This window comes from Psammomys obesus, unplaced genomic scaffold, assembly GCF_907164565.1.
Source record: "Psammomys obesus unplaced genomic scaffold, mPsaObe1.curated_primary_1811, whole genome shotgun sequence".
Taxonomy (NCBI): domain Eukaryota; kingdom Metazoa; phylum Chordata; class Mammalia; order Rodentia; family Muridae; genus Psammomys; species Psammomys obesus.
Window position 1 is genome coordinate 1,291,782 of NW_026596326.1, and position 25,844 is coordinate 1,317,625.

General features: G+C 54.1%; 1 protein-coding gene across 1 annotated transcript in view; it reads right to left on the minus strand.

Moving 5' to 3' along the window:
- Nucleotides 1-25,844, minus strand: part of Flt4 (fms related receptor tyrosine kinase 4) — a 42,348-nt gene that overhangs the window by 6,298 nt on the left and 10,206 nt on the right. The window contains exons 2-28 of the mRNA XM_055597216.1: nucleotides 20,781-20,877; nucleotides 20,035-20,279; nucleotides 19,665-19,777; nucleotides 19,411-19,573; nucleotides 19,092-19,231; nucleotides 18,770-18,938; nucleotides 18,368-18,485; nucleotides 14,697-14,851; nucleotides 14,441-14,603; nucleotides 13,174-13,300; nucleotides 12,029-12,137; nucleotides 10,847-11,209; nucleotides 10,382-10,528; nucleotides 10,149-10,280; nucleotides 9,890-9,996; nucleotides 9,444-9,579; nucleotides 8,858-8,962; nucleotides 8,407-8,520; nucleotides 8,139-8,227; nucleotides 7,862-8,012; nucleotides 7,396-7,490; nucleotides 6,889-7,011; nucleotides 5,747-5,858; nucleotides 4,118-4,217; nucleotides 3,256-3,361; nucleotides 2,318-2,466; nucleotides 874-994 (exon numbers count right to left, since the gene is read on the minus strand). Of these exons, the coding sequence (XP_055453191.1) occupies nucleotides 874-994; nucleotides 2,318-2,466; nucleotides 3,256-3,361; nucleotides 4,118-4,217; nucleotides 5,747-5,858; nucleotides 6,889-7,011; nucleotides 7,396-7,490; nucleotides 7,862-8,012; nucleotides 8,139-8,227; nucleotides 8,407-8,520; nucleotides 8,858-8,962; nucleotides 9,444-9,579; nucleotides 9,890-9,996; nucleotides 10,149-10,280; nucleotides 10,382-10,528; nucleotides 10,847-11,209; nucleotides 12,029-12,137; nucleotides 13,174-13,300; nucleotides 14,441-14,603; nucleotides 14,697-14,851; nucleotides 18,368-18,485; nucleotides 18,770-18,938; nucleotides 19,092-19,231; nucleotides 19,411-19,573; nucleotides 19,665-19,777; nucleotides 20,035-20,279; nucleotides 20,781-20,877 (3,749 nt within the window). The remainder of the gene's footprint in view (nucleotides 1-873; nucleotides 995-2,317; nucleotides 2,467-3,255; nucleotides 3,362-4,117; nucleotides 4,218-5,746; nucleotides 5,859-6,888; nucleotides 7,012-7,395; nucleotides 7,491-7,861; nucleotides 8,013-8,138; nucleotides 8,228-8,406; nucleotides 8,521-8,857; nucleotides 8,963-9,443; nucleotides 9,580-9,889; nucleotides 9,997-10,148; nucleotides 10,281-10,381; nucleotides 10,529-10,846; nucleotides 11,210-12,028; nucleotides 12,138-13,173; nucleotides 13,301-14,440; nucleotides 14,604-14,696; nucleotides 14,852-18,367; nucleotides 18,486-18,769; nucleotides 18,939-19,091; nucleotides 19,232-19,410; nucleotides 19,574-19,664; nucleotides 19,778-20,034; nucleotides 20,280-20,780; nucleotides 20,878-25,844) is intronic.

The following is a 25,844-nucleotide window of genomic DNA, read 5'->3' on the forward strand; positions in this document are numbered from 1 at the left end:
TGTGACTAAACATGCATGTCTCAGTGTGTGTCTGGAGGTCAGAGGAGAACTCGAGGGAGTCAGTTATCTCCTACCATGTGGCTCTTAGGGACTGAAGTCAGGTTGTAAGCTTATCCACCGAGCTGTCTCGCTGGCTCTGAGTTCTCTCTCTTTTCTCTCTCTCCTTCCCCTCCCTTTCTTCTTCCCTCTCTCCCCAGCTCTCTCTTTAAAATCCACGGTTTCTACGCATGGGATGGGATAAAACAGGCTGAGAGGCCACACGTGAGAGTGACCAGCAGCTGGGAGAGGACAGCCGTCGAGTGACCACCAAGATGCAAAAGTACTTGAGGAGTTCCCTGGATTTGATGTTTTCAAGGACTTCCCCAAGGAGACGCCTTCATGCCCGTGTGGTGCGGCATGACTCACAATAGGTGAGCGACCGCCAGGCTGGGTGCCATCAACAGAGGATGGGACAGGAAGATTGGTGTGTGTACACAATGGGCTTTTATTCAGTCACTGAGAAGAATAAAACGCTGCTTGCGGGAAATGAATGGAATCGGAGAGAGCCACAACTAAGTGAAATGAGCAGACACAGAAAGGCGAATACGGCTTGTTCTCTCGTGTGGAAGCTAAGAACCCTTGACCTGGAAGTAGAACAGCCATTAATAGAGGCTGGGAAGAGGAAGAGGAGGTGAATAACGGGAGGCTGGATTTTATTAGCACATCCCAGAGGCATGTCTTGAAAGATCATCGCCTCCATTATTCTGTACAATTCGCACCATAATAAAAATTAAATGAACGATTTTAGAAGCCTGGCTTGCTTTCCTGATACTTGTGTTGGGGGATACTGTCCCCCACCTTTGAGCTCTCCCTCCTCCCTTCACATTTCCTTACCACGGAGGCTTTGTAGGTTGTAGGGGTCATGGGGAATTCTTCAAATGTCTTCATCCTCGAGGAACCTAGAGTCTGAGTCCCTCTGGTTAGGCACCCAGGAAAGGACACACAGTTGTAATACCTGTGGGGAGGACACAGAAGGTTCTGATGAACTCAAGGGCCTCCCTCAACTCTCGGGCTGCTTCTCTCCCAGCCGAGAGAGGCCTTCCAGTTAGAGGCAGAATATGGGTGCGGCCTGGACTCAAAACATGGCCCTCTCTGCTCCTTTCCTGTATTGCATTGTCTCTCCTATTAAGAGATCTCTGAGTGCACCGCTAGGGCTCCGCAGAGGAAAGACAGCGAGGGTCCCAGGCTGAGTGTGGCAGGGAGCTGAGGGGCAGGTATGACCTTCTCCTCGGGATGGCCATCTTTCCACTATTAACCACTGACTAGCCTGCCCATGCATGGGTGTGTGCGCGCGTGCAAGTGTCCGTGTGCACGATGCGTGCGCCGTGCGTGCACGGTACGGGTGCACGGTGGAAGCAGCCTAGCGGGGACCAGCTTGCATTCTGTTCCCCAGGCATGTCATTGCCCTGAGCACACGGGACAGGAGCCCCGGAGCCTTAGCCTCTCTGTCATGCTGGTGAGAACACATATATGGTGCAACGTATAAGGAGTGAAAACCACCAGCGGTGAGAGACCATGGATCCGAAATTCTAGAAACAGGCTGTTTGACTCCTGAATATGGCGACTGTGTGGCCTTCTCTGGTCATAGAGCCTTGCCAGTGGTCCTGGGGACAAGCTCGAGAGATGAAACAGCAATTGCATCCCGGGAGGAGTCTTGGTCCAAACACAGTCTCCTCTACTCTGTATCCCCAAAGAAAAAGTGCTCCAGATAGGTGCTCCCTTGAAAGCAGGAAGCACAGAGTTGGAGGAGGCCAGTTGCTGTGCTTTGGGTATGGTTAGAGTGTGTCTTCAAGGTTCCTATGGTGTAAGCTTCATCTGTCATGAGGGGGCACTGAGGCGGGGCCTAGTGCATGGGGCACATCTACCTCAGAAAGAACTAATAAAGTTCTCTTGGGATCCTGGTTAGTTTTCAAGAGACAGAGCGGTTGTAAAAAGTGTGGTCTAAGGGCCTCTGGCTCCCTCTGCCTTCCGTTCTCACCACATCTCACTCATGTGCTTCTGTTATCATGATGCCATCTGCCACAAAACTCTCCCCCGAGACAAGCAAATGCCGATACCATGTTCTTGAATCTCCACTGATGTGAACTGAAGGGAACTCTTTTCTTTATAAAGTGCTCAGCTCCAGGTATTTTGTTATAGCAATGGACTAAGACGCTCATTGGAAGAGCTCTCTCGAGTCACTATAAGCTGCTTTTCCTTGAGGGCGTATGAAATGTGCCATCACCAAACTGCTGTCACCATCAGACACGTTCCCAGACCTGGGGGGAGGAAAACTGACCTGGCTGCCAGGCTGTGGCAGTGCACGCTCGGTGGACTGCTTTCAGCGTCAGCTTCAGTGATGTGCAGAGCTGTGGTGGATGCCTGCATGAAGCCACCCTCCTCTGAGCTCTGAGAGCTGTGCAGGGCCAGGCATTCCTCTTCCTCCTCCTGGCAGGAGCGGGAGAAATTTCAAGGGTCACAGGCTACCACAGCCTGCCCTCAGTCTTAATGTTCCAGTCAGGACTACTGGGGTCTTGACCTTAGCCATAGGGTCAGGATTGGTTGTGTGTTTGTGTTTGCATGTTTGCGCGTGCGAGAGTGTGTGTGTGTGTGCGCGTGTGCGTGTGTGCACTCTGAGGATTAGTGGGTCCATGCTGGGCCCTAGCATACATTAATGCTCACAGAAGGCCAAGCATGGAGATTGCTAAATGACTGCTGGGCTGGCCTTGTTCAGTTTTCCCGGAAGCCCTTCCAGGTCCAGGCGAGTGGGACAGGATGGGCTTCTTGGGCATCCCCAATTCAGATCCCAGAACATGAGGTACCAGTCTCAAGCTACTACCATCAGGGAGTAGCTCTGGGAAGGGAGGCACAGAGGATGTAAAGTCCAGTGTTTTGGTGCTTAGCAGGTGGTAGGAGGTAAAGAGAATTACCAGTGTCATGTTTGAGACTAGCATTGCCTTGCAGGCTCAGTGTGGACCAGACTCCTTGTGGGCAGAGAAGACTATCCCTGACTATCTGTATGGTAGCTAGAACAGACATTAGTGGTGTTTGCCTAGCTTCATGCTGAGTGAGATGGAGCTGTGGGCAGTGGGAGGATAGGCCCATGGGCCTGGGGCCCAGACATGTGTGACCCTTGCTTGGTGGTTGACAGGTGACCGGGGCTTAGAAAGACAGACAAGGCAGGGACCCAGGATAAGGCCATGGGTTGCAGTAGGACAAGACAAAGATGGGGCTCACCTGCCAGCCTCCACCCTGAAGCAGGTCCCCCAGGATCTCCACCAGCTCGGTAAAAGCAGGCCTGGCTTTAGGGTCTCCAGACCAGCAACTCTGCATGATGTGGCGTCTGTGGGGGTGGGGTGGGGGCAGCCAGGTGTTGACCTGTGCGCTGAGTGGACCATGACCCTCCCTCCAGCTAACCCCATCACACCCCAATCCCCTGGATCACCTCGCCTATCAGGCAGGGCTCTTGCATTTATATACTCTCTGAAAAATTCCCAGGATTCCCATCATCACACAAATGCAGAAACTATCTGCAGCTGGCAAAACCACGCCTCTGCTAGGGCACGAGGCAAATCATAGTCAGCTGCTGCAAAGCAGCCCCATATCCCCACATCTGGGATTAGAATGAAAACATGTTCTTGTAATATTTCTGTATTTAAAAAAAAAAACAACAAAAACAAAACCCCATAATTCTCATGAATTCTCATGACACTGCAGGGTCAAGGGGGCTTATGAATGGATTAATGCTGGTCTTAAGGGTTGGGCTCTCTGGAGAACAGACTGTTGTATAAAAATTCCCTTGCTTCCTTTCTCATTACGTGATCTGTCCCTTTCATGTGCTCCCAGCGTGACGCCATCTGCTATACTTCGATGCAGACAGAAGGCCACCAGAGCTGAGTAGACAGAGAGGGATGTCTGCTCCTGAACCTTCAAAATTGAGTGTCCCCTTGCCTGCCCTGAGGCCCTCCTCCAGGCATGCAGACTGCTGTTCTTGCCTTCCATCTCATGATCTGCATCAACCCTCCCAATTCCCCCTCACTGCAGACTTCTCTCTTGGTACCTGTCCCCCAACAATTAAGTGGCCAGCCAGGAGACTCACATGGCAGGTGTGGCCAACTCCGGGGCCCTCATCCTTGTGCCGTCCTTCAGCCTCTGGCAGAACTCCTCATTGATCTGTACCCCAGGGTATGGAGAGGCCCCTGATGGGAGAAAGGTGGTGGGGTTGGTGGGGAGCAGTCCCTTTGTTCAGCCTAGCCTATCTTGTCCCTTCCTCTCTTCTATATTGCTACTATTGTCAGTTTGAGGTCCCTACCCAGGGGCTGGGCTAGCTGCTAGCTCCCTTCTCTCCCATTCTAATTCTTCATCTGATTAAAAGAAGCCAAATGGAGCTGGAGATAGATCTCAGCAGTTAAGAACACTTGCTGTGCAATCATGAGGACCAGAATTCTTGTCCCAACACCTGTGTAACAGGCTGGGAATCTGGCACATGCTTGTAACCCCAGATTCAAGCAGGGTATAGACAAGAGAATCACTGGGGATTGTTGGCTTCTAGACAGCCATGAAAATGCCAGCCCTGGGTTCTGGTAGGGTACCAAGAGCATCCACTTAGTCAATGTGCATTTGTGAGACTAGTTCCTGGGATGGGCATACATCTTCTGCATCTTCTGATCATCCTGCCCACAGTTTGCCCACTTCTAACTCATGAGGGTCACTGGCCTAGTATTCCTTTGTTCCTCCTGGGCCACCTGCCTCTACCCTACCTGTCTATTATTTATTTGTAGACTGTGTTGCTAGAGACTGAATGCCCCAATGCATGCTAAGCCCACTGAGCTGCACTCCAGCCTCATCTCCTTCCTAGCCCTTCTGGCTCACCTAGCAGCCCAGGGGCCCCTGAGTTGTCTTGAATCTTCCCATTCCTGTATTTAGTAACAGTGTTTATCATGGATGCCATTTGGTCGAATATATGTTTTGTTCGTTGTCTCCTCCTACCCTTCATGGGGCCTGCTTCGATGTAGGATTTGTGTAAGCAGGTGTGACGGAATGAGACTGGCCTTCAAAGTCTTGTGTATTTGAGTGTTTGGTGACCAGGGAGTGGAAGTATTTGGAAGGATTAGGAGGTGTGACCTTACTGGAGGAAGTGTGTCACCGAGGGTGAAGTGACACAGGCCTTTGAGGTTTCAAAAGTCCATACCGGGTCCCAGTCTCTTTTTCCATCTGCTGCCTAAGGATCAGGATGTAGCTCTGAGCTACTTCTCCAACGCCATGTCTGCCTTGGTCCTGCCATGCTCCCTGCCGTGGTAAAAATGGACTAACCATCTAAAACTGTAAGGAAGCCCCAGATTAAATGCTTTCCTTTGTAAGAGTTGCCTTAGTCATGGTGTCTCTTCACAGCAACAGAACAGTGATGAAGACATTGATTGGGTACTGGACTCCCTCAGGGACCCATGGTGAGTGAAGAGGCTGCCATGTGAACCAAGGTTTTGCCCTGCTCAACATCAAAGTATTGCCAAGGGAGCCCTCTTTGGAGGCAAAGTTCTCTGGAAAGCTGGACCAGGCTGGGCGGGGACAGGTGATTGTGTGTATGTGTGTATGTCTCTCTCTGTGACTCATCACTTGCTTCAGAAGGCCCTGGGCTGATAGGTCCATGCACAGCTACAGTTGTGTGGCAGCCCCTGGAGCTGCGGGACCCACTCTTCTCTCCTAGATGGGTACCTTGCTCTTTACTCACCCAGGGAGAAAATTTCCCACAGCAGCACTCCAAAGGACCACACATCACTCTGCGTGGTGTACACCTTGTCAAAGATGCTCTCAGGGGCCATCCACTTCAGAGGCAGTCGGGCCTGCATGGGCACAGAGACATATGCCCGTGGTGGAGGAGAGAGGGCTAAGAGACCCCAGGATACTCACAATCCCAGGTTCCTTCTGTGAAGATTGAAGGTATCTTTCCTGCAGTTGTCCTGGGTACCCAGATCTCCCTCTCCTCATCCTTTCCTTCCATTCCTTCCTCTCCCTCTCTTTCTCTCCCTCCCTTTCCCTTTTACCTCCCCCCTCTTTCCAACAGCTGGCATTTGTGTCCATTTATCTTCATCTTTTTCTCTCTTCCTCCCTTCTCCCTTCCTCTTTTCTTTCTGTTCCCTCTCTCTTCTCTCTCTTTCCTCCCTTCTCTTCTCCCTCTCTTCTTCCCTTCTTCCCTCTTCTCTTGAACTCTTAATGACGCTCTCCCATCACCTTTCCCCCTCCATCTTATGACCTCATCTGAGTGCTCATCACAGCACACCCTGGACTCATCCTGATCAGTTTCTCTCTCCAGCCACCTTCCTTCCCCTCCCTGGCACAAACTCTGGTCACTCATTCAAGCACCGTTTTCTGAGCTATGCCAGCAGCCCGCCACTGACCCTGGACCTGTCTATGAAGACAGCTAGAATAGGTTTTCTGAGATGGAAATACCCAGCCTAAATGTGAGTGGAACAATTCCATGAGCTTGGGTCCCAAGCTGAACAGAAGGAGAAAAAGAAGAGAGAGAGAAGCCAGGCAGACGCTGAGAAACAGAAGCCAAGCTGAGCTGAGTACAAGCAATCTTCACTCTCTCCTTCCTGACTAATGCCGTAAGAGCTGTAGCCTCCCATTCTGGAAACTATGCCATCTATGCTATGATGTATTAGAAATCATCATCACAGCAATAAGACACGTAACCAGCACATTTGCTGAGCTCCAAGGAATAGTGAGTCGCCCAGCAGCAGGGCATGGCCTGGCAGACCCAAGGATTCCTGTCACCCTGAGCCAGTACGGCCCGGTGGTACAGTTGTTGGTCTGTGGTCTCGCTCTTCCCATCCACCCCGAAGTCCCCTGCTCTTCATGGTCTGCACTCACACTGCCCTTTCGGACATAGTCAGGGTCTTTGTAGATGTCCCGAGCAAGACCGAAGTCACAGATCTTCACTATGTCACTCTCCGACAGTAAGATGTTCCGAGCGGCCAGGTCTCTGTGAATGCACTGGGGGTGAAGGAAGGGAGATGACAATGAGTTCAGCTTCAACCTTCGGGGTGACATCTTAGTCTAGAGCTCTGAGGTGCCCTAGGGTACACCCTGTCCTGCCTGCACCTTGCTCATCTGGAGAGCGATTAATGGAAGAGGACATATGAAACCGAGGAAGCGCAGTAAGTTAGGGCCTCAGCCAGGCTGATTCCACAGCCGCTGCTTAAGCTTGGAGGCCTGGGGCAGGGACTTCCTCGCTTTGGGCTGAGTTTCCTCCAAAACGGGACAGATCTGAACGGATACTAAGGCCACCGAGGAGTAAAATTATGACTGGGCATATCTCTGCCAACGAGTGTGTACCCTTCTCCTCTGAAAAGGACCTGGTAGGGTTGGGGAGCCTACCTTGCGGGAAGCCAGGAACTCCATTCCCCGGGCCACTTGAAAGCTGTAGCAGACAAGGTCTTCCATGGTCAGTGGGCTTAACCACAGATCCTCAGCTGCACAGAAGGAGGGGACCTCAGGAGGAACCTCTGCCTGAGGCTCCTTCCATCTTCCAACTCAGCTCCAGAGTTTAACATTTGTGTACCCAAGCCTGACTATAGTTCTCCTGGCCAGGCCCCTGAGACTCCAGAAACTGTGCACCCCGTTTATTCCTGTTCCCTTCCTCCTCTCTGCGGCACCCACTTCTGCACCAGCTGTGTGGCCCTGTACCCTTCCCTGACCCTGTCTGCAATGCACTGCTGTTTCTCCTGGGATACCCAAGTTAAATTTCATTTCCTGCCCCCGGGGTGTCTTCCCACCTTGAAGCAGATCACCTTACAATTCTCCCATAGACGCCCTGCGCGGAGGGCCACAGGCAGCCTCTTACCTTCCTGGACGAGGGGGGCCCGCCGTGCGCCTCCTCCCTTGCCCAGGAGCCTCGTGAACAGGGCCCTGTCGCTGCTTCCAGGTCTCCTCCGATCAGCCTTGGCGCCTTCTACCATCGCGCGGAAGCGCCTGCGTTGCTCGGGAGACTTCTCCTGCCAAAGCGAAGCGTAAAGCTGGCCCAAGGTGGCTCGCCTCCCACTCCAGAGCCACCCCTGGCCAACCCGGTGCCCATCCATTCTCTAACTGCGCTCCCGCAACAGGCTAGGGTGCTCACTTACCGCGTATGGGCTGAACGCCTCCCGCTTGGCACGCAAGAAGTTGGAGAGGTTCCCGTACTTGCAAAACTCCACGATCACCATGAGAGGGCCTAGGGCACCACGGAACAGAAGCCAGGCACTCGGTGACGCCAGCAGCGCCGCGCTCCTGCCTCTGTGGTCCATCCTTCCTGCTCCCTGCCAGGCTCCAACGTGGGCCCACCCCAGGACCCACATGGCTCCTCCCACCCATAGTGAGAGTGCCGGCGCTCAGGGCATCCCATTTCCGTACCGTTGGGCTTGGTGCACGCCCCTAGGAGGTTGACCACATTGAGGTGGTTACCGATGTGAATTAGGATCTTGAGTTCTGACATCAGGGCACGGTGCTCGCTGGCAGTGGCGCCCTCTGGAGGAGACATAGGGACGAAGCCAATGCCAAACCTGCCCTGGTATTTCCCCCCAGTCTGCTCAATCCTCCTGAGATACTGATTTAAGCCAAGGCAGGCTCAGCGCTGCCGCAGGGGGTGCGGGCCGCACTGAGCCCCTAGCACATACTGATGACCTTACAGAGGCAGAGGGTTCGGGTAGAGGCTTTGATCTAATTCCTAACGCCTTTCTGTCGAGTCGTGACTGGGCCTGCAGCTCTGAGTGTTTACCCTCCCCGTTCTTGCATCGCAGTCCTGCCCAGAGTCCCTGACCCTCCCCCAAGCTCGCACAGCCCCGTCTACCGGTGAATCCCATACCTTTCAGCATCTTCACGGCCACGGTGTCACAGCTGCTGCCTTTATTGATGCCAAAAGCCGAGGCTTCCACAACCTTCCCAAAAGCCCCGTGGCCTAGGACTCTCCCTGTGGAGGCAGGGGCCAGTGCCAGGTGAGCTATGCAGGGGTGCGGGTGAGGATGGAGAAGGGTGGACAGTAGGGGTGACCTGTCCCAAGAGCTTGAGGCAGGAGGAAAATGGAAACCTCTTCTGCCAAACAGGAAGGGGATAGGGAGTGAGTCTTAGAGAGGGAAAGCTGGAGAAGGGAGAGGAGAGGCAGACAGGAAGGCCCCCCACATCCTCTCCAGGCAGGTGGGACAGGTCCGCCCTGCTCAGGGCAGCGGGAAATGACCTCGGGGGCCTGGGAACTGGGAGCTCTGGCTGCGGTTCTGGGTACTCAGGCCCAGCTGGAACTGGTCAGGCCAGGTGGGGACCGGGAGGGCCATCCTGGCACAGGTTCTGAGAATAGAAGGGTTTCTGCTACTTCAGCCTGCCTGACCCTGTGGCGGCTGAAGCTGTCTCTGCCAGGCAGTGTGTGCTGGGTGGGGCGAGCTGGGTGCTGGCCTCACCGAGGTGTAACCTTTCCCTGGGGAACTCCCACTGGCTGGCGTCATAGGACAGGTATTCACACTGCTCCTCCAAAGGCACCTCCCCGGGGTCCATGATGATGGACAGGTAGCCCGTCTTGATGTCTGCGTGGGCAGGCTGGGGGTGGGGGGGTGGAGACAGCTCATTGATTTGGACATATCACTGTGGCTTGGATATATTTTTTTTTTTGCCTAGGACAAATGGCGCTCGCTTCTGGGTTCTCGGTCAAGGAGGGGACAGGCTAAAAAGCAACCTGTGCTCCTTTTGGAGCCCGGCATAGAAGGATAGGGAGGATTCCCAGGGCAGGAAGTTGACAGGTGCACCAGGATGGGACTCTTAAGGGCTTGCTGGGATGAGAGTGGAACGTGGGGACTCGGGAAGCCCCGTCAGGCACTGGAGAGAACCTCTGCAGGGGGAGGACCCTCACCCTTTTCATGTTACAGAAGATGAGCAGGAGGAGGACCCAGAAGAAGACAGCGATGACACCAGTGCCAATGAGTATCACAATCTCCATGCTGCCTTTATCTTCCGAGCCTGGGTGGGTGATAGCGCGTGCGTGAGAGGAAAGATTTATCCAACGGGAGGCGCCCCTCGTGCTTGGGTACTACTTTACTAAACGGCCAGGTCACAGGGAAGTGCCAGTTGGGTGTGCGAGGTGGCCTGGAGAGAGCCAGGCGGGGACACACCTTCCACCGCCACGCTGGCCGAGGAGTTTACGCAGCCCTTGGCATTGCACACGCTGCAGAGATAACGTCCGGCGTCCTCCTCTCGCACGCGCTGGATGCTCAGCCTCTGATTCGAGTCTGCCAGGTCGATCCCTGTAAGGGAGTAGGATGAAGGCACCAGCTCAGGCGGTATCGCGACATCGGTCCTGCAGACCTCCGGACCCCGCCCGTTACCCAAGGCGACCTGCCCCTACCGGACTCTTTCTCCAGGAGCCTTTCGTCTTTGTACCACACAATACTGGGCACATGCGCTCCAGCCACCGGGCATCGCATCTCCAGCGAGTCGCTCACGTTCACCAGGAGGTCAGTCAAGTTCTGCGTGAGCCGAGGAGCTTCCAGGGCTGGGGCAGGGAAGGAGAAAGAACTAAATGAAGGCACAGAAACCATGAGGGTACCTTGGGATGGGGCAGGGCCGGGCGGGGAGGGGTGCTGGCCGTAGGGAGAGAAGCAGATGCAAGGGTTAAGATGGATGGCGTGGTGCTCAAGGATCAGGGACTGAGCAATTAATTCTACGCTTAGATGGCGCCCCAGGGCTGCTTCTGAAGACCCGGGCTTGTGATTCGACCACCCAGGACTGTGCTGGACTAGGTGCAAAAGCAGAAGCTGCGAAGGCTGGGAAACGCGGCCCCGCCCTCCCCGGCTCGCCACGCCCACCTCACCCTGCACCGACAGGTACTTCTTGTGGCAGTGCTTGTCCTGGCTGCGTCTGTCCTGCACCTCACACACGTAGTCACCCTCGTGCTCGGGCGCCACCCGGGGGATATTCAAGCTGAGGGTGGCGTGGCGGGCCCCGGGCTCCGCCTCCTCTAAGTTGGCCTCGAGGGGCGTGGCAAACAGGTGCACGTTCTTGCAGTCGAGGAGGATGGGGTTCCCGTGTGCGTCGTGCAGGGTTGAGAGGTTGAGGCGGTACCAGCGCAGATGCTCGTATGTGTAGTTGTCCGCCTGGCAGCTGAGGCGCACGGACTGGCCTTCTAACGGATCCTCAGAAGGCTCTGATTGGATACTGAAGCCGTCCGGGATGGCTGAGGAGGGGAGAGGAAGCCGGGTAACCCTGTCTCCGTGTTTCCCCGGGGCAGTGTGGGTCTCCCTCCTCACCACTGACCTCGGCACGCACTCACTTCTCACTCAACGGTTTTCACAGTGACTAGAACCCACTTCCTCTCCTTTTTCTTTCCCTCCTTGGTTTAAGGAGGCACCGCCTCTTGGAAGCCTATCTCATCCCTCGAGGTTAGGTTCTTTCTGCATGCTTACCTTTCTATGCCCTAGCGGGGAGCTGACCACGCATTTCCAGGAGCCCAGGTCCTGGCGGCTCTTATCACCAGACCTGGGGAGGTCCTCATTCTCTTTGGCTACCAACTGACCACACCCTGACCCTGGCTTTTCCTTGGAATGATTTCATGAGCTTTTTGCCAGTGCCATTCTCTCCATTTCTATCTGCCCTTTCAGGTGCATTTCATCCACACTCCTGGACCCAGCGTCTCCTGTGACGCCTGGCTTTCTAGAGGTCACTAACCCGTTTAGAGATCTGAGTAATTTAGAGAATTTCTGGGAATTTCTCTCTACTGCAAAATGCACTCAGGAACCACAGGCCTCTAAATTGAGATAGGGTGGGATTTCTCCCTGCTGAGGGCACCGTTCCATTCCCCTGCACCAGCATCTGGTCTATAGGCTGGGCATCTCTAAATTTATCTCTTCCACTCTGGGTTGGGGTGGTTGGTGGTGGTCCCATGGGCCGGGTGTGCGGGTGTGTCCGGGGTCACTAGAATCTCAGCGAGTTCATTCCTGGCACCCAGGCCGGCCTAGGCGAAGTGGTACCCTCTGAGGACTGTCTGGTTACTCACTGGTCACATAGAAGTAGATGAGCCGCTCGTCCTGGCCCACTTTGTTGAAGACCACACACTTGTACATGGCGGACACGTTGGCATTCTGGACCACCAGCTTGCTCACCGTCTACCCAGAATAGAAGCATAAGGCTCCATTGCCCACACGGACCCTCGTCCTCTTCAGTCTATTAATAGTGCCCACTAACAATGGGGAAACTGAGGCTTGTGCTGGCATTGACCAAAGTCTAGAGACGACCCCCAGAACAATAGGAGCAAGGTCTTTGGCAGTAGAGAGGCAACAACTCAAAAAAGCCAAGAAATAATGTGTGGACAGCTGGCCTAGGCTGTGGCTGAGGTGGCAAAGGAGGCAGGATCAAAGAGGCTTATCTGTGCTGCCTCTCAGACTGTAGCCATGTTGAGGGGTCAGAAGACAGTCTGGTCCTGTCTCAGCAAGGGTTAAAATTCCTACTGTAATGGGCCCCATCAGGGCCAGCTACTTCTGACTTGTGGCCTCAGGTCAGTAGCTGGTCACTGTTCAAGGTCTTTGCGAGGTGTCCCCATTAGTCCGAAGGCATACACCACTTCTTCAAGGTCCAGGGTAGTGGGGGGATGTGTGTGGATGTGTATGCAGGAATCCCAGGATTCTAGGAAAATTCTGCCCTCAGGGAGTAGGAAGTTTTAAAAATAGGGGAGGAGAGAACTCCATAGGCCCTGCCTACCATCCAAAGACCCCCCACCCCCACCCCAAGCTGGGCACTTCCTGGCCAGGCCTGGAACAGGAAGAGGCTCTGGAGGTGTGTAGGAAAACAGGAAGTGACTGTAGGAAGTGGGTGCCTTTGTTCAGTCCCCCTCCCCCTCCTGGTCAGCAGCTCACCAGGCTTCTATGGAGACCTAGTCAGCCCCCAGCCCCAGCCTCTCCCAGCCTGGGGACTCGAGGGGAGCTGGGTTCTCCTGGATCTCAGCTTCCTTGTCTGGGAAGGCCTGGCTCACATACTGGCAGGGGAGCTGAGGTCCAGAGAGGACGGGAGAGTCACCTGCCTGTCAGCGGCAGTTCCCAGAGTGTGCAGGCCAGGTGGAAACTGAGCGTGAGCAGGAGGAAGCTCCTCCTCTATTCTTGCCACAGCTTGTCTCTACCAGGGCCTTTCTCTCCGTATGGCCTGTACCTTATTCTTCCCCTCCACAAACTCTGTCCAGGTGTCCAGGCTCTCGATGGGGTTCACAGCGTCCTGGGTAGTCACCTCCTTCCAGTCTCGGCACTGGGGCATGCGATCCCGCTGCTGCCGCCTCCGGCTGCCATGGACCAGGAGGGACAAGGGCAGATTAGGAATAAGGACAGGCAAGACCTAAAAACTGAGGGTAGGGGGTCAACACCTTTGTTGTCTACAGACATCACCTCAGTGGGTAAGAGACAGCCTTCAGGCCTGGGAGGAAGGGCAATGAGGGGCTGGAACACTGCTGCGGCCCCACAGTCCTTCCTTCCAACAGACACCGCTCTGTTCCGCTTCTGCTGTCTGCCTTCCTGCAGAGCTCACCGTGGGTGTGCTAATCCAGCCTCCAGGAGGACCACAAGTCACCACTCTGCCCTGTGAACCCCATCCCACCTGCTCCTCCTTCTCTCTCCTTTTAGGTGTCAGTCTTCTGTTTGTACAAGGCAAGACAAGATCTTGCCTGCACCTATCTGAAGAGTGGAGAGGGGGCGCCCCAGGACTCAGTCCTTTGGCACAGGGCACAACAGCGGATCGCTAGAAGGGGCAACGTTGGAAGTACCAGGGTGAGCTGCAGGCCACGTGTTTCCTAGGGTCTCTTAGGAGCCTTGGGTACTTTAGGCCGCTTCTGAGCCTCCCCGCTGACTGCTCTGGAGCCCTGGGCCAGCAGGTGGGGCTAGACTCCTTCCCTGCCCGGGTCCCAGGCTTCGATTCATTTCCTAGCATGCCACCACAGATCGGCAGACCTGTCACCCCTTTGCTGAACGCCCTTCACTGGCTTCCCAATGCCTTCAGAGTTCCTGCTCGTGTTGGCCCCCTTCCCTTCTGTTTCCTGTGTGTCTAATTTGTCTCTGCCCAGACTGTTTTTCCAGGTTCTCCCATCCCTTTTGTTTGGTTTTTGTTGTTGTTACTCTGGCTTTGAGCTCGCTATGTAGCTCAGTTTCTGATACTCTTGCCTCCACCTCCCAAGCGCTGGGATACAGGCGCATGCCACCACACCCACCCAGCTCCACTCATCCTCTTGACACTGAGCTGGGTGTAGGCAGCTTGGCTCGGCATGTGGGCACGCTCTGTTGTTTATAGCTCTGAGCTTGGGAAGTCTGTCTCACTTTGGAAATGTGGTGCTTTTTTTTTTTTTTTCCTCACCTATCAACGGACGACGCGGCTGAGCTAAGATCTTGTGTGCAGTAGGGAAGAATGGGGTGTGGTGGAGGCCAATACTCACAGGCTGCGCTGGGCGAACGTCTTGCAGGGTGTCCAGGGTCTCCAGTGCCACTGGACACTGAGAGGCTGGGGTACCCCGTAGGCAGTGCAGGTGAGGGTCTGGCGGCTGTGGCGGGAATAGATGCTGGGTGAGGAGGCTTCTTTTTCATGGATGTGGGGAGGCACTGAGGGCACAGGCAAACAGACAGTCAGCTGGTCCCCGTCGCCACCCTCCATCCCCTGGGACTCATCCCTTCTCCCATCCTTCCGGGCTGTACCGTTCACCACCAGCTCCAGGCTGATGTTCTGCCTCAGACCAGCCGCAGAGTTCCACAGGGCGAGAGTGTAAATGCCTGCGCTGGCCTCGGTCACTTCTTTGATCACCAGAGCGTGTGGATTGTGGCGCCCGGTCACTGCCTTTCTGTCTTTGTACCTGTCAGAGGAAGGGATTTCAGAAGCTGTGTGGACCCTGTGCTAGCTCTGCGCTTGAATTCGAAGGTCTTCCAGTGAGAGTGGTTCTCAATGTCCTGTTGGTCACCAAAATCTTTAATGACCAGCCAAAAATACTGGATGGCATCAACAAGAACAAATTTTGTTTGAGGATGCCATAATGATTCCTATACTTTGTGTGCTAATTAAAAAATAAACCAAGACAAAAAAAATTCAAATACCCAGTGCTCCAGTCCCTTCTGTAAAGTAGCAGCATTGAATTTATGCATTAGCTACAGACACACCTCTATATAATGTTAACCCTTTGGAGATGACATCTGATACTCAATATATAAGAGGCTGTGATATTCACGTGCTCAGGGACTATAGGAAAAATACAAAAGATCCATCTGCTTGATACAGACACATTTTAGGAGCTATTTTCCATTCAAGGTTCATTGGCTCTGTGCCTGCAGAATACACACACACACACACACACACACACACACACACACACACATGCACACACGAAGGGCCCACACATCCTGCTGGAGGTGGGAAGACAAGGCTGTGTGGATAGACCATGCTAGAGTAAGAGGCTTCTCTGTACCAGACCAAGAAAGGCAGCAGGAGTACAGGATGGACAGCAGTCCCTGGTCTGAGGAAGGGCAGACAAAAGCTCTGGACTGGGCTGAATCAGTCACAACTTATGTGGTCAGCTTAAGTGGTCAACTTATGTGGTCAACAACTGTGTCACCGACTTAAGTGGTTAACTTATGTGGTCAACAACTGTGTCACCGACTTTCAGGACCATCATGAGATCTACAGTGGCACTTCTGGACTCACCCTCAAATCCGGACAACCCCCCTCAACACACATAACCAGTTTCTGCTCAGGGCAACTGCCCTCTCTTCGTCCTGTCTGTGAACTTGGCCTGGGGACTAGGAGGGTGGTTTCCCAGGCCATCCCATGATGTTTCTCCACACCTGCCAGGATCAGCATCACAGACTGACAACGGTACCCTCTGTGGGTCCCATCTTCTTTCCCACAGTGCAACAGTAAAGGAACAGCAACAGCCAGGCACACAGAGTGGCAATTGGCTGGAACTCTGACACCCGGTTCTGGACACGTCCATGAGTTCTCCAGATATGTAGCTGTCACAGGGCTTTTGTCTTACTGTTAGGTGAAAATTTGCATGGCTCTCTTCTTCCTTCACTGGGGCTGGAGTATTGGTTCTTCAAAGAAGGTTGTCATCTGGCCCTGCCTGCCCTGTTCCACTGCCTGCTCACCTTCCTTCTTTCATTCGTTCCTTCCATCCTTCATTTCTTCCTTCCTCTGGATCAAACCCAGGACCTCCACGCTCTATGCCAGTGTCTTGCCACTTACCTACACTCCTATCTGCCACACTGAGTTTTTTGTGTTGTCTTTCTTTTTCCTCTCTCTCTCTCTCTCTCTCTCTATTTCATGTGCATTGGTGTTTTGCCTACATGTGTGTCTATGCGTGTGTCAGGTCTTGGAATTACAGACAGTTGTGACCGAGGGCAATGTGGGTTCCAGGAACTGAACCCGGGTCCTCTGGAAGAACATTCAGTGCTCTTAACTGCTGAGCCATCTCCCCAGGCCCCACACAGAGTTTCATACAAGTGTCTGTTGGTCGACCATCCTCTCACTGAGCTGTGAGCTTCACCGAGGATAGGGACAACTCACTGTGCATCCTGTTTACATAATGCCCCACTGGGCATGTGTGGTTGCTCTAGACCTCTGCATTTGTGTAAGCAAATGCCTCACACCCTGCACTGTTTCTGCAGCCTGAGCCCCAGGCTCAGAGCTAGCTCTCCGAGGACCCTCCCCTCTGGATAGCCATGACTCTGTGGCCCTGGAAAGGCACATCTCTTAGGTAAAGACCTAAGATAAGGTAGATTCAGGGATCCCATTCTCAACTCTGACAGCGCAGGGATCAGAGAGGAATGTGATTTGCTGAGGATCACAGAGCAGGGCAAGTAGGACAGGGGCAGAGCCAAGGCCGTGCTACCTGCCTGGCTGTGGTGCAGAAAGCTTGTCAAAACCCCGCTTGTTACTTTGCCAGGAATGCGACCCTGGGTAGCGCCCTAAACTCTCCGAAGCCTCGCTGTCTTCATTTGAAAACTGGAGCAATGTACTTGCAGGAATGTCAAAGGCTCACTGAAACAGTGCCCGCACATTGCTAGGCACACTGGGCCGAAGACCCAGTCTGTCTGTCCACTAGACCATTCACCACTCACTACTCAAGAGTAACACCATCATGACGCCACTTGAACACTGGTGGCCTGTGGTACTGTGATGAACACAAGGGCCCTGGGCCAGCTGCAGACCTTTCTGAGGAAGATGTTAGCTAAGCGGGAACAGAAAAGTTCCTGTGGAAAGCCATGCGGCCTTGGACAGGACTGAACAGGCTCAGTCCTGCTGGCCTTGGGGGTCAGGTGGCTCTGTGATTCTAGGTGTCGCACTTATGTGAGAGATGCTGCTGGTTCTATCAGTGCCTCCAGGGCCTTCCCTCAAGGGCTCTGCTACTAGGCCATGCAGTGCTATATGGCCTTTGATGGAGGATTCAGGGCCACAAGGCTCATGACTGGGACACCCCGAACCTTCCCAGAAGCCAGCTTTCAGCCTATGGCCATGGGTCCTGGCTGAGGACCTTTGGCACCTCTGCCTGTCTTGGCACCAGAACCTTTTAACGCTGGTGTCTCAAGTTGGAAGGGCAGGGTTGCTCTGGGTTGACAGGAAGAGACAAAACAGGAATTCCTCCCAGGAGGCCTGGGTTCAGGTGGAAATGCTTATCCTTTTTCTGACCCAATGGAGACCGAGGCAGCAGTAGAGTAAGTCATGACTGAATCATGTGGACAGCTCAGAGCATAAGGGAGGGTTGAGATGCTATACTCTCTTGGGAGGATATAGAAGGATGCAGGCGTCACCAGGGTCCCCTCTGTGCACACCCTGTAGGGAAAGCCCACCTGTCAGTTCTCCTACAGGCCTCTCCCTACCACATCACTCCGTAACGATTTACCAGTCTCAAGACATCTCAGAAATGTGGGTCAGAAGGTCCTCAGAGAGGAACCCTTGTAAGGAGGGAGTCCAGAGAACACGCCACTGCAGAGCAGGCTCTGAGTCTGCGCGCTGTGTGGAGATCCAGCTGGCAGAGCGGAGAGTCTGAGGGGATGCAGGGAGCAGGTATACAAAGCCCCATACTGCTCACCACACCCACATACCAGGCCTGGTGTTTAAACATTTTGAGGTTTAGCGGCTCCTGGGATAACCTTCTTCCTCAAGCTGAATTCGAGCATGCCCTTTAGGGGCGCTATTTAGTGGGAGTCCCACCTGAGTTTCAGGGTATGCAGGTCCTGATGGGTAGGGACAGATCCTCTTCTGATATTCAGGGCTAATGATCGGATGGGATGGGGAAGGACCTTGCCCTCCTCACTCTTTGGCCAGTCCTGTGTTAGGCCTGGCAGGGCAGCAAGGGAAGGGGGTCCAGGGCCATTACCATTGGAACTCCGGCGGGGGGTAGGCCGTCAGCTTCACAGGCAGCTTCACCAGCTCGTCGCCGGCTGTGGCCTCCAGGACAGGTCCCTTGAGCCACTCGACACTGATGAAAGGCTTTTCTGCCAAACAGGAGGCATGAGTGTAAACTTGGGGCTGACCACGCACCAGGCCCTCCCAGCCTCTTCCCCCGCAGCAGACTGGAGCTTGCCTTGCTGTCCAGCTGCTGGGAGCTGAGCAGGGCTTCCCCTCACAGCCCTTCCTTCCTTTTGACTGGCCCCTGCTGCTCAGGTGCATCACGACCTCTAACCCACACTGCATAAGAACCCTTGCTCTCCAGGTTCCGTGACACCGGGCCCATCCCATCCCACACCGGGCACAATGACCTCAGCCTCCCAGGCCATACCGTGCACAATGACCTCTGTACTCTCCCGGAACCGCTGAATGCCATTGTTGGCCTCACACACGTAGGGGCCCAGGTCGTGCTGGCTGACATTGTGGATGGTCAGGATGCTGGAGAGTTCTGTGTGGGTCTGCTGGGAACGCCGCTCAGGTATCCACTTAGCCCTCTCCGCCTGCCACACCCAGGGGGAAGGTCAGGGTCAGCAGGCAGGCCGGGGCACACCTAACCCAGCAAAAGCCCACACCCTGGCCCAAACACAAGGAACTCTGGATGTCCAGCCCGAGAGCCATGGGAAGAAGGTACCTGGCGGGGCTGCTGACCTTACCTGCTTCCCTGGATAATCCCAGTCGAAGGTGACGCCCGAGTCAAACTCAGCCCACACTGTGCAGTTCAAAACCAGCTTCTCTCCAACCAACAGCTCCAGTGACTTCTTGGGGTACAGCTGGATGTCATAGAGCTCATTGCCTGGTGACACACACAGTGTCACTTCCCACGCTCCTCGTAGGGTGGTGCACACGGGGCAGTGGGCGGTAAGGTCGCCCGTGTGACCTGGGGACTGGTGGCACGAGGTCCTATGCCTGCCCTGTTCCTCTCGGGGGACAGAGACAGCGGTGCCTGGGTGAGATGGAGCCGGCGGCCCCTACCTGTCATGTGCACGAGGAAGGGGTTGGAAAGGAAGTCCTGGTCGCCCCAGGTGGTCTCGCACTGCAGGTACAGGGCGTCACGCAGGAGGAGAGTGGGCACCCGCATGCCCCGGCGGTCGTCCCACAGCACCTCCTGCCCGTCGGGGTGCAGCACTGAGCTTTGCTGGAGGGACATAGCGACTGTCAGCTGCCTTTCCCAGGGATGGCACGGGGCGGTGGGATCCCGGGCGGGCCCCCGGGGAAGGGAACAGTACCGATCGGAGGGTGATGTTGAGGCCAGGGATGGACACCAAGCAGGGCACCCACATGAAGTCCTTCCTGTTGACCAGGAGGGTGTCGGGTTTGTTGATGAAAGGCTGTTCAAAGTCTGAAGAGATGGAGTAGGAGTTGGGTAAGGCAAGTGGGCCCCAGAGAGTCTCGGGCTGGGGCCGGGGTTGGGGGGTGGGGAGGAACTCTAGGGGAGCCCTGTGGGTCAGGATGGTGAAGTTTTAGCCTGCCGCTTCTGTGTGGAACAGAGGAAGACCCTGTGTTCACTGCTGACAGCCTGGTGTCAGCAGGCTGGAGGTGGGGCATAGGTACCAGTTAACCCCCGCCTCCCGGGACCCTGTTCAGGACAGGCCTCACCTCTTACAAACACATAGGTGCTGGCGGCTGTGGTGCCCTCAATTCGGGCCTTGATGTACTTGTAGTAGCATTGGTAGCTGCCCGTGTTGTTGGCATGGGTCTGGGCCAGCAGCAGCACCTTGCAGTACGGCCTGGTTTCCGTGCCTTCACAATCTTGCACAACCTGTGTGTCCTCACCATCCTTCCCACCTGCGGTCAGTACCTCTTGGGCCCCTGGCCAGGTCCACTCGAGGGGGTGCTGCCCCCTAGCAGAGGGTAGGAGAGGTCAGGATATCTCCCTCCCCAGATTTAACCTTAAGGCCCAGGAAACAATCTCCAAGGAGCCTGGTTTCCTCAAGGGCTAAGAGCTTCTCCCAGTGTTAGCTCTTCCAAGGAAGGGTAACCCAGGGTTGGGGGATATTCCACAGATCCGCTCCCTGAGCCCTTGACTCTCTGCCTGGTTCTTGGGGCTATGATGGGGCAGGCTGGCAACACAGGTCGCTGCTAATAGCCTCACAAGGAGGCTCTGGGACTGGAGTGGTAGGCCTGGGTCTAGTGACAGGTGGCTGGGAATGGACAGAGGTGATCTATCAGAGGAGGAGGGGAGGCTAGGTGAGTGTAGGGGTTCCAGGAGAACCTAGGCCTCCCACTCAGCCTCTAGGCCTCTCTGTCCTGCAGAGTAGTGGCCTTCTGGTTCTTCACCTAGCCACACCCTTGCCTAGTCATGGGCCGCCTTCATGAACTGCCAGGTAGGGAGGGGCCAGTACCTGCAGCATATGGACAGGCTGTCCCCGGTGTCAATGACATATGAATCCTCTGTGATGTTCAGGGTTGGAGGGGTCATGGAGTAGCCACTTGCCAGGCCTGGGATGAAAGACAGGGTTACTATGGTGCTGGTTACATCATGGGGTCACGTGACAGCTCCTGCACTGTTCAGGCACACTTGGGCCCTCTGGGATGTTGCCTCAAGGCAGGGCTTTTGGTCAGCATCGCTTCATCTCCCCATGTGCAGTTTGACTACAGCATCAACCCGAAGGTACCACGACAACCACCAATCTCCACCACAAACTGTCCCTTTCTCTGGCCAAGGCCACCCGTCCCCACCACAACCCTGTCTCTGTCCGTAGACAGAGCACAATCCCAACTAACCTTGACTGCTGCCCTGACCTCTGACCCTAAATGAGCTGAGCTGCCAGCAGGAAGAGGAAGAGGAGGAGCATCCAGGTCTACTCCTCTGGATAAGGGTAGCAAGGGACTGGAGAAGAGATTTAGAGTGTAGCCTCTCCAGAGCTCTGCCTGAGACCCCTCCCTTCTGAATTCCATATTTAGCGGTAGGTACTGCTTACGTTTCACAGGCTTGTGCCCTACCTTGCCCTCTCCTGGGTCCCAGACAGTTCCTGACTTCATAGTTTCTCGGCTCTACAAGCTTCTCTCCACTCTGCCCGACTGCCTGAACCTCCCCTGGGTTCTGCCTGCGTAGGTCTCTTCTACACCCCCAGGCCTTCCCGTGGTGCTCCTCCCCAGATGCACAAATGAACCTGTTTTAGCTGGCGAACCCACCTCCAGCCTTCCCTGACTGGGCGGATTAGGTGAGGCCTCTCTGCTGTGCGGAGTTCTGTGGATCACACAGTGCCATCCCCAGCACTCGTCCCCCGTTAGGGTGCGCACGTGTGCATGCACGTGCGTGTGTCTGCACATGGGGTCTTCAGTGTAAACACATCTATTTGGATCTCTGGGCCTGAGTGTGCACAGAGTGTGCTCTGACTGTGCATCTCTGACATGTTCTCTGTTGAGGGGCTGGGATCCTGATGGGGGTAATGGGAACATGGCCTGGGGGAGGTGTGGGCCTGGAACTTTGGCAGATGCATCCTGCCAGGACCATCCTGAGACAACAGGAAGGGAGGACTGCGTGGCTGGAGGCCCGGGGCTATGTCCTGTCCCTCCCCCCTAGTCCCAGTCCTCCTGGGGTGGTGGTCACAGACCACTCTCCTGCCCTTATCTCCTTTCAGTCCTATAGGCCCTTGGGGGTCAGAGCAGCAACTCAGCCGGTTCTGTTCCTCAACCAGTTCTGCGGTCCTCAGTTCTTGCTCTATTGACTAGTGAGGATGGCAGGGAAGAGCCTGGAGAATCCAACTATGAATGGTTCTATACACTCTGCCCACAAGCCACTTGACTGAGTGGTACGGTGCTGGGAAAGCATACTCCACACATCATAGTCTCACTTCAGCATCATGCAGACCAATGGCCATCAGTGGCCATCACATACCCACTGTTTCCTCCCTTCTGGTTACAATTTGTAACTGTTTCCCCTCTTCTGTCCCCATTACCTCCTAGACAAACATGCCCGGGACCTTATTAAGTATCTAGTCCCGTGGTACAGTCAGGGAAACCGAGGCCTCAACTGGACAGAGGTGCTGCCCTTTGAAGGCAGCTGCTTGCTTGAACAGCTGCTGTGACTGCTGCCAAGTCTTCCCTTTTCACTTAGCTCTTGATAGCCAGGTCAGCAGCCCTGGCCTTGGGACACCTCAGCATGCTCTGAGGTTCTGAGGTGGGAAGCGTCTGGACTCTGCAGCCTGCTTCCTAAAGGGATGACTCTGCAGCCTGCTTCCTAAAGGGATGACTCTGTAGCCTGCTTCCTAAAGGGATGACTCTGCAGCCTGCTTCCTAAATGGATGGGTACCTGATCTCCTATGCATGTCAGCTGGGCCTGAGTCTGAGGAGACTTCTGTGCCGGGGAGAGAGAGAGCTTGCAGAAGGCTCAACTTGAGGGAAGTCAGGGATGGAGGAATCCCAAGAGGGTCTCTGTGGAGCCAGGCTTTGTGCTCTTGTTTTGAGGCAGGGTTTCTCTGTGTAGCCTTGGCTGTCATAGAACTCACTTTCTAGACCAGGCTGGCCTCAGACTCAGAAATATGCCTGCCTCAGCCTCCCAAGTGCTGGAATTAAAGGTGTGCCCCACCACTGCCCAATCAGGCTTTGAAGTCGAAGTAGTTTCCCCGCTACACACTGAAAAAAGCTACACTAGGAAAACAGCTGAACAAATACACAGATGACTGAGTGGACGGTGGTCTGTAACCTTAGCTACAGAAGGAGGTGGTACAATGGGCATGAATGTTAGAGAACTGTCTCCTCCTGATGGCCCCGATGGAGGTCCAGGTGAGGGTACAATGGCTGGTGCCCATCTTCCTCAACCCCATTTAGCAGAGAGGGGATTCCTCCACTGAGGTTGGGAGTGTGCACGTGGGACTGGCATTAGCAACTGCCAGTCGAAGAACTGTTGCATCTGGAAGCCCAGCTTTTTTCGGTGGCTCTTCTGCTTCTAAGATTCAGCAGAGGAACAGAGCCCACCTTCGGGCTGCTCCTTGTCCCTGTGGCTCCAAAGAGGCACAGGGCATCACGGCGAGTCTGTCCCGCAGCCTGGGATATTCCCATTTCCTTCCTTTCTGGGGATATCCCTCTTTAATGTAATTCAGTATGTCCTTTCCCTAGGGAGCGGCCATCATCAGTCAGGCTTCCGCCTTGTCCTTCTCGGGCTCCTGCTGTTAGAACACTCATTACACTGAATTGTGGCTTTCTTTTTTTTCTTTTTTTCTAACTCCAAACAGGAGATGTACAACAAAGATTCAGAAGATGGATATAGGCGTGGTTGGTGGATAACAGCTGGAAAGAGGGTAAGACATCAGCTGAGATTTTAAATGAGATAGATGGGACACTGGGCCAAAAGATGGGTGAAGTGCATAGACCGATGGGTGGATGAATGGGTGAATGGGAGAGCATGAGTAGACAGATGGATGGAAGGAACAGAACCTGTAGGAGCCTCCTCCCCATCCATGCTGTATGCCCGAGAGTAGGAATTCATCCCAAGGAAGACTATCCATCCGGTTTCCTCTTGCTTATGTGAAACCGGATTGAGGACACCACTTCCTCTGCTGGGTTCTCCTCCCCACCCCATATTCCAGATGGAGAATGCCTTCGGGCCACTTCCCCACCCTACAGCCCACCCCCGGTGGCCCCTGCTTTTGATGGCACCACGCTCTGCCCACTAAAGCTGTCATCAGCTTCTCTCCTGGTCACTTCCTTTCATTCTCTGCTGACTATAGCTCCTGGCTCTCCATCCTCCTCCCCACCCCAACTCATGCCCTTCCCCATGACTTCAACATCCACAGGATGACTCACCCCCTCGCCCTCCTTCAACTTTGCAATCCTCTCCTCCTCTCTCCCTCAGCCACGGGCTTCCAGGGGCACTCCCTGGATGTGGTCACCGCTAGAAATCGCACCATCCCAGAATGCCTGCCACCCTACGTTTCCTGCTTTTTCTTTCTTCCTTTCCTTCTTGCTCAGGTGTCCTTATCCACCACTGATAAATTCTTCATCTTGATCAAAAATATCCACCACTCCCTCTCTTCTCCTGGCTCTGCCTTTGTCCAGGTGCAGAGGAGACCCACAGCCTGTTGTCCTGATTGTCCTTTTGCCTAGACTCCTTCCTTCCAAGACCAGGATACTACATTCCAGAGAAGCTCAATCTTGCTTAGTGAAGCCCTTCATACTGGTCACGTCCCATTGGTTTTGCTTCTTTCAGACTGAGCAGGTCCTGGTTAATATGGTCCAGAATGTTCCTTGCTCCCCAATTCTCAGCATTCCCAAATAAGACACCAGGTGGAATGCTTTAATTCCTCTGACGCCCACACCGGCCTCACAGAAGGGCCTCAGGAATTCCTATTATAACACCAAACACCTGTGCCCCAAACCCTAACGCCCTAGACCCAGATCTCACAGATAATTCATTTCTCTCATCACCAGTCTTTCTCTATGGGAAAATCTCCCGTCTTCATACAAGAAACACAGCAAAGCAGATCCTCCACTTGTGTCCGGCTACTGTTCCTTTTTAGATTCTCCTTTGTGACCAAAGCTCCCCGACACCCTCTCGTGCACCTCTGGGGTACAGTCCACTATTAGTGACTCCTATACAACAGACACAGTGTGCACGCGGGACACTGACCGGCTCCTGTGATCGCGCACTCCCCTTGTCTTCTTTACTCTCTGCCGACTACCGCCTGTTGCTTTCGCCCTCCCTTCCCTATGCTCTTTTTTCTAAAGGTCCAGATAATTAAAACAAAACAAAACAAAACAAAACAAAACCATCTGCATCTTCAGCTCAGACCACTTCTCTCAACTCAGTGTTCAGATTTTGTCCCAAGTTTCATGTCCCTCATCTAAAGGCCTGACTCAGACTCCTTTATCCCCATCAAAGGCTCCTTCTTTAGTATTCCCAGATGGGAACACCCTGGATGGCCACATCCTTCTCTCTAGTTCATATACCAAAATGGCTGGCAGGTCACATGCATTACATATTTGGTCTGTGCTCTGGGGTCCTTCCAGCTACATTTGTCCCCCAAATGGCTTCCTGGACATGTCCTTGTCTTCCTCAAGAGTTCCTCCATGCATTTATTAGTAATATTTAACCCCCCCTCCACACACACACAGAGGAGGAGAGAGGGAACACAGGGCTGGAGGGATGGCTCAGTGACTAAGAACACTAGCTACTCTTCCAGGACTAGGTCTGATTCCTAGCATCCACATGGCCGCTCACAAACATCTGTAATTCCAGTTCCAGGGGGTCTGATGCATCGTTCTGGCCTCTGTGAGCACCAGGCATGCAAGTGGAGCACAGACACATGCAGGCAAAACACATAAAAATTACATGTAACAAATATAAATATACTTTATAATATATAGTTACATATCAGATATGTGATATATATGTGTGTTTCTCACAATGAAGTCATATCACATGTGTCCTTGAATCTTTTTTCTGTGACTTAGCACTGTCTTTC